This window comes from Hirundo rustica, chromosome 1, assembly GCF_015227805.2.
Source record: "Hirundo rustica isolate bHirRus1 chromosome 1, bHirRus1.pri.v3, whole genome shotgun sequence".
NCBI lineage: Eukaryota > Metazoa > Chordata > Aves > Passeriformes > Hirundinidae > Hirundo > Hirundo rustica.
This window is the reverse complement of record NC_053450.1, coordinates 70,867,392-70,875,271: the sequence shown is the minus strand read 5'-3', so window position 1 is coordinate 70,875,271 and position 7,880 is coordinate 70,867,392. Positions and strand designations below refer to the sequence as shown.

The 7,880-nt window shown below is 38.3% G+C and overlaps 1 protein-coding gene across 1 annotated transcript in view; it reads left to right on the top strand.

The window, feature by feature from the left end:
• The window catches only part of SPMIP7 (sperm microtubule inner protein 7), a 70,496-nt gene extending 63,485 nt beyond the window's left edge, over window positions 1-7,011 (top strand). The window contains 1 exon segment of the mRNA XM_040054846.1: window positions 6,901-7,011. Within this exon segment, the coding sequence (XP_039910780.1) occupies window positions 6,901-7,011 (111 nt within the window).
• Window positions 7,012-7,880: the final 869 nt, after the last annotated feature.

Sequence of the window (7,880 nt, the reverse complement as noted above, 5' to 3'; positions counted from 1 at the left end):
TTGAAAACCTATGCCACCACATACTGGCCTTCCTCTAGGGAGTCTGAAAATTCCATCCCAGCCAAAATGGCCAACTTGTGGCAAACTAGTTCTAACAAGAGTGCCTTAATTTGCCACAGAGCAGTCTATTAAATCTGCTTAAAATACATTGAGATCTCAACTCACTTGAGGGATACAAATGTAAATATGTAGTGGTATAATATATCTGATTAACTAGAAGATGTTTTCACCTGGAGAAATACTGGCAATACTGAAGATTGAAAATAGAGGTTCCTCCTCAAAAGCAAAGCCCAGCAGACAGGTTCTGACTTTGCTGAACTATTTCTGCAGGAGGAGAGAAATGAGAACCCTAACTACAGCTCTTTAGAGGATGCAAGTATCATTTTATTACATTATTTCATTATGCATTTATTCGTAAGATAAATTAAAAGCTGCACATGATGATTGTTGATGATTTTATTTCTTGCTTTGCCTTAATGTAGTAAATAATCTGAAGTTAGTTTGTTTTTGTAAAGCAATTCTATTCTTAAATTTTCCAAATATGACAATGCTTCTAATATTTCATCATGTTCTGAATTCTTCATGGAAGGAAAGGCACTGAGAGAATACCCATGAAGGGCGTTAATTTGTTCAGTTTTGTATATTTAAACAGCATTCTTAACTTTGTTTCCTGATGAATTTTTTTTCCTTGAAATATTACCATTTTCAGCCTGAGATATACAAGAAAAAAAAAATCTCATTTACAGTAGACCAAACTAGCACTTTCATAGCTGGCTAGTTTGCTTTTTTGCCTTGCTGAAGTATGGAATCTAGTTATGTTTGGGAGTGGAGAGTTTTGATTTTATTCTTAGGGTTTGGGGGGTTTGTTGTGGGTTTTGTTTTTGTTTTTGGGTGGGGGTTTTTTGTTTGTTTTTGGTTTTTTAACTAATATTAACCCGTAGTGGCAACCACAAGAACAACAAAGACAGGAAAAGTTTTGTAGTAAATGATTTCTACAAGTATTTCTAAAACAGAGGAAAAAATATGAAACTGTTAATTCTTAAAATGCTGTGGTTCTGAAATAATGGCCAAATTCTCATCTATTTTTTTATTTCAAAGTCAGTCTATCCATTGCAACTATCAGTTGCAAGCAACAATTAGGATGCAGACCTTGAAGATCAGAAAACAAGTTCCAGGATTCCCTGGAAAATTGTTTTTAAGCTGTTGTTTAAACATACTCACAGAGAAATACTCCAAGAAGTTAAAAATAACAAAAAAACAGAGAAATTGATGTGGACTATTGACTGCTTCAGCTGGCTTCAGCAAGCACCACTGTTCTCTGACTAGAAAACTGGGTCATATATGTGGATGCGTATTATACTGGCTCAGCAGATGTGAGTGATAGTATTTTTTGAACCTCATATGCAGCATTTTACATGTTCAGTCTGTCTTTTTTTGTTGTTGTTATTTTTTAGAACTCTGAACCTTACAACTGTTGGAACTAAGCAAGAAAAATGTTCTCATTTGCTATATACCCAATTTTATCCAATTATGAGACGAACTTTTCCTCTATGTAAGAATAAGTACTTATTGATTTAAGAAGAAACAGGCATATTGATCCAAAGGAAAAAATACACTATACACGTTGATCAATATTTACCTTGCAGGACAAAACATCCTGGTATTCACTTCAAGGCATCAATATATACATATTACTGGATGTTTGTGTCATTAAGTTAGGTAACTGGGCTAGATCTGCATCTAACACTATAAACTCTCTTAATGATTATTTTTCTAGTCAAATATTAGTCTCTAAAGGGAAGAAGGAGTTAGAGAACCAGAAAAAAGAATAATTGTTCTCCTCCCTTGAGATAAATAATACTTTTCATTAAACTCAGCTGATGCCTATCAAGACATGCTAGACTGATTATATAATGTAAACAGGGAGAAATACTCCAAATTCCTCCTAAAAGTATTTACCTATACCAAGGTAAAATTGGAAATCTAAGCATAGATGTTTGAAGATATTGAGGTGCTTAGCTTGTAATTACTCTGATATCAATTAACCTGTATAAAAAGGAGTTGTTTCCTTCTAATTTCCAAGGATGGGACACATTTGAGTTCACAGAATACCTTTAAAAATTCTTTGCTATACAGGGTTCCTCCGTTTTTCAGCCTTGCTGCAGGCCAGGGGCTTCTTCTGTCTGGAATTCATTGACATAGAGCTAAGCATAAATTATACAAAGATAAACTAATTATAGTGTAATGGGGCAGTCACGGTACACATTTTTTTTCCTCTGACATTTCTTTTCTGTCCCATAATAGCTCTAACACTGGGTTAATCATTTTTATTTAAATGTTTTCTTTATGGTTAATTTCACCCTAATATCACCCATCTCCATCTTGAGTCTCCCGAGGCGCTCTCTATAAAGGACACACCCAGGGAAGGGGCAGCCATGGGACAAAGAGCTGCTGTGACAGTTACACCCTTTGTACGTATTCTCAACAGGATCAACATCATAATAACAATGTCTAACACATGTTGCTTCAGAATAAATAAGATTACCTTCCCTTCAAAAAGCCTTTATTAAATCCTCATTTAAGGAATAGGCTTGAAAGCTGTGATCCTATCTGCATGGCTTTGCCCAGATGAGGCCCTTCCTAAACCTGCCTGTAGCTGAAATTTATGTTTAAATTCTCATCACCTTGTGTCTCACCCTTGTCAGAGACGAACCTGTTCCCTCCTGTTCATGTGCATTCAAAATGCTGGGAAACATCACTGCACATGGTTTGGGGAGTTTTTATCCACTCCAGGGTCTCCATCTTCGGTTTAATCTAATATTTACTTACTGTACTACTGCTGGAAGGGTCTCATGTCCCTGACCACTCTCTCCAGCCCGCTCGTCCTCTTTTCAGGTCATCATTTTCTTCTTGCAGGGCTGGGAAGGATGTTACGTTCTACCCCAGCTAATTAATTTTCTCCTGTGAACCTGTTTTTATCAGAGGGATAAGAGAAACTATACAAATAATACAAAACCTGATAGCAACTACAGTGAGGCTGCACTTCAATCCCCGGCCTATTTATTTGTTTGATAGGATCTCACCTCTTCCCTGAATTCCCTGAGCTGCCTATAGCTGTTGGTTATCTGTTGTCTGACTAAATATAGGTCATGAACTTTTTGCAAACTGCCACATGTGACAGACTCTTAGACCCTGAAAGGCATCTGCCTGTTTTCAGGTAATGCAAATAACAAAAATACGCTTTTTAGAAGCCCAGGTGTAAAATACTGCTTATCTGCCGAACAGGCATCCCTACACCTGGATGAAGGAAAGTGATACAATGTTCCCTGCCTCTGCTGTGCATTCACTGGAGTAAGCAGCTGTACACTGGGAGTCAGCCAGCTGTGCTGGTATCTTCAAGCTGCCATTAGAGTTTATGTGGCATGGCTTTGGTAGGGAGGAAGTTGCAGGCATGCCTTCTGTGAGCTGCTGCCCCTTGTCAGACAGATCCAGGTCCAGCCAGTCAGAGCCAAGGCCATCAGCAATGCTGGTGGCAGCTCTGGGGAAATGTATGTAAGGAAGCTGTGCTGCGGCTGTGAGCAAATGTGAGAGAAGGAGTAAACAGCAAGACCAGTGAAGAAGGAAGAGGAGGTGCTCCGGGTGCTGGAGCAGACGTTCCCCAACAGCCCAGGGAGAAGACCATGGCAAAGCAGATTGTGCCTTAAAGCACATGGAGAATCTCAATGAAGCGGATATCCATGAATATATCCTGGATATCCTATGCCACAGCAGGTGAATGTGCCCCAAAAGAAGTTGCATCTCATGTAGAGATCATGCTGAAGCAGGCTCCTGGCAGGATATGAAATGCAGTACAGGGAGAGAAGCATACACTGTTAGCAATCGAAGACAGCTCCCTCTTGGATTCCTTAAGAGAAACTCTTAACTGCTGTTATATAAAAAAGGCTTTGAACAAGCGTTAGAGATCACAAAGTTACTCATGCCACAATGGTACTCTGACCACATACCTGCCATCACTAACTAATAATCCAGAGATGTACACTCGCAACTATATTGAAGTTCATTAGAATAGGAATGCATGAAGGTAAGCTTTCTTAAAATGGGTTTGTTTCTCTAGGCTCAAGATACTTTGCATAAGTGCAGCAAGTATCAGAAGTTATAATTCATCACTAACCATTCACAGGAACAGTCTCCTGAGCAAGGTGGGACCTGTAGAAGATGGCAGAACTCACAGACACCAGTGTTGTTTTCTAGGGCCAAATGAGTGTACTTCTTACAAAGCTAAATTGAACTTTATTAATACAAATGTTTAGTGAAAGCAAATCAGTCATAGAATGACTACAGGATTCACTCAAAGGTATATATTCTTGCCATTTTCGGACGGTTCAGAAACAACCATATATGATTCATAAAATCAAATAAAACAATTGAATGTTGAAACATCAGGCAATGCAATTGTTCAGAGATCTTAACTAAATATATATCAGTAGTAAATTAACTTAAAAATTAGGATTTGTTATTGAAGATTTTGTGAGAGGCGAGGTTGAATCAATCCGTCAAATATTAGCAGTGCTGTTAATAGTTTACCCTTTCTTAAAACAGAGAGTAACATACTTCTGGATCTTACTAATCTGACTTCATTAGAGATTTGTGACTTGAAAATAACAGGCAAGAGACTTTAAGAGATGGATTTAAAAGAAAATGAAAAAGCACATCTCTATGATCTGTATGTCACTTCATTAACACAACTCTGCATTGTTTTCTCCTTCTTAGTTGACTGCACTGAAATTACAGCAGATTTGTAACATCTCAGCTTTGCCAGAAAATCCACCATATATCTACTGTCAAGCTTTTTTATCTGTCCTTTTGAATTTTTAGGGGGTAATCATAAGAGTAGTCGCGAAAGAAGATGAAGTGTCCATTTACCAACCAACTACCATTTTAAATGTTTGATGTCTTCCTTATTAAGTCAAGATTAAGACCGTGCAAAAATGTACTTATATGTTTTTCCTACTTCCTCCTGTCTTCTCATATAAGATTAATTTTGGCAGTAATCCCTCAAGAGAAACATTAGTCAGCCCTTGCACAACTCTGTTAGTAGAGAAGTGCCTGATTAACAATGCTGTTCTTGTAATAGGTCCAGTATCTGACTAGGCTCAGGAACAACTTCATCTCTTCCTGGGTATATAAGTTGTAAACACTGTGATCTTTGCCTGGTGAACAGACAGCTCTAGCACCTCCATGTAATATATTTTAAAAAAACCCCAAAACAACCACAAAAAAAAAAAAAAAAAAAAAAAAAAAAAAAAAAAAAAAAATCCCACCAACACACCAAAAAAGACACAAACCAGATACTTTGATCCTCAGATGTAATGGATGGTCAAAGCAAGTGTGTGACAAACCCTCCTAATTCAGCTCCTTTTGTACAGAATACTTTTACCACACTTTTCTGAGAAGAAAATCAGATGAGAAACTTAAACCAAAGTATAGCCTTAACTGTACAAGTTTGGAAGGGATCAGTAACAGAAGAATTAACAGCAGAGAGCACCTTTCTTTTTAAATTTGCTCATATATTTAATCATCTCTGAAAAAGAGATGATTGCCTTTTTCTCATCATAAGCTCTTTCGATCATCTCATCCAACCCCATTGCTGAGGAGGGGTCAGCCAGAGCAGGTTGCCCAGGACCAAGTCCAGCAGGGTTTTGAATATCTGTTACAGATAGAGACTCCACAATCTCTCTGGTAAACAAGTTCAAATGTTTGAACACACTCAGAGTAAAAAAAGTCCTTTTTTGTGTTCAGATGCAATTTCCTTCACCCATTGTCTCTTGTCCTGCCAGTAAGAACCATTAAGGAGAACCCAGCTTCTTTTTCTCCCTTTTCTCCCATCATGTATTTAGAAAAGAAGATCCCTTTGGGCTGTCTATTCCTGAGGCTGGACAGTCCCAGCTCTCCCAGCCTTTCCTCACATGAGAGGCGTTCTAGTCACTTCATTCTGACTTACGCTTTATGCTTCATTGTGACTTTCTTGCCTAATGTTGGACTCTACATGTTTTCCCTCATGTCTGATCAAAGAGTTCTAGAAACCTTGCAGATATGTACTAGAAACATACCACTAGATACATACTACTACATAAATTACTGAGGTGCCCTTCTGAGGCAATTTAAGAAGAAGAAATAGCAAATAATTTTACATTTGTAACTCTGAACAAAGCATTTCTGTTCTTAGTTTTGTTAGAAATTTAGAGTAATTATTGGACTTCAGTAGCTGTCTCCAGATGTAAATGTAAGTTGAATTTTATGTATATTCTTTATAAAGCTAGATGCAAAAAAGAAACTTAAACTAAACTTTTCATTTAAAATAGCTGAAGAAGCGATTTTTTTCCATAGGCAATAGGGGCATTTCAAAACAGAGAGACTGAATTTTGGTTTCAGTTACATTACACTAAATCCTACATGCCATGTTTTTATATGCAGAATCATTGCTGGGTAGTCTTTGAAGCAAGGAGGGTGGTTCCTGCAAGTCTAGTTTTATCCTGCATGAGGGTGCTGCTGGTGACAGCAGTGTCCTAGTCTTCTGTAGTCAGAACTTTCCTCTTGTAGAAGGAAATTGTTGCTGTTCTCCTCCCCTGACACCAAGGTATTACTGTATGTAACCAAGTCCCTGACAAAACTCATTAGCCTGTGATCAAGAACACCTTGTCTTGCTCAACAGAATGGGCAATTTATGTAGCCTGAGACAGTTTGTGATATCACAAACAACAGTTTGTGATACGGCGACGCCTATTACCTAGCACCTCTGTGTGCAGCCTAAATATAAACAGCAATGACTAGAGTGTGTCTACACCATGAAATGGAGTTGTGGTGTGGCTTGTTCCTATCTCTGTCATACTTGTCCTGTAGGCAGACCCAGAGGCCATGTTCTTCCAACGGGTTCTTCAGGTTACCAAAGTCATCCGAGTGAAAATGCCAGAGATCAAAGAGCAAAACAAGGAGATAACAAGTTCGATGTGAATGAGACCTCATGAATTTGTCCTGAGTTTGTTCTTACCTGTGGTCAGATGAAGCTATGAGCAGGAAGTTTTAGATGGGATGCTTTTCAAACAGTGATATGACAGAATGTGTGAGACTGATGATGTCTCTGGTATGACACTTCCCAAGTGTTTTGTGCATGTGTACGTTGATGTGTGCATATGCACACCCATAACCAGAGCGTTTGATTCCACTAAAATTGTAAATACATGAAAACTTGAGATTCTCCTGGCTGAAGAGGAACTGTAATTCAACTTCATGGTTACACATCAGTCAACTGTCATACAATGTGCACCTCTCCTTGATTCCAGAAGTGTCTGTAGAATTTCACATAGCTGATCATGTCATCCATGTTTTCTTGCATTATTACAGAAATTATTTATCTCATGTTTGTGTTAGTGTCTATAAGGCACTAAGAGATTCTCTGACTTCTCAGCAGCTCACAAGGAAAGAGCGGAGAGGCTGAGGTACAGAAAACCATACGAGGGGGCTTTTCGAATCTTACACAGGTAACTAAACAGTAGTATGGTAGAAATTAGTGGAAAATATACAGCCTGGAGAGAGGAAGGGACTTGTAGTTGAGTTCAGGAAGGTCAGCAGGTGAAAGAAGTCATGTGGGAAAAAGCCTGAAATGCTTATTCATAAATGAGATACTTGAATTATGAGAGAGATCAAGTAAAGGACGGTGGAAAGCCAGCGTAAATTGGGAGAAGGGTGAGTAAGTATGTTGCAACACTGCCTGAGGAGTCAGCACAGCAAAGCAGAGAGGAAAATTACATGAACAGATTGATGGGAAAGAAAGAAGATTTTGGTGGGGATATTTTCTATTTATTTGTCCATAGCACAGGTGA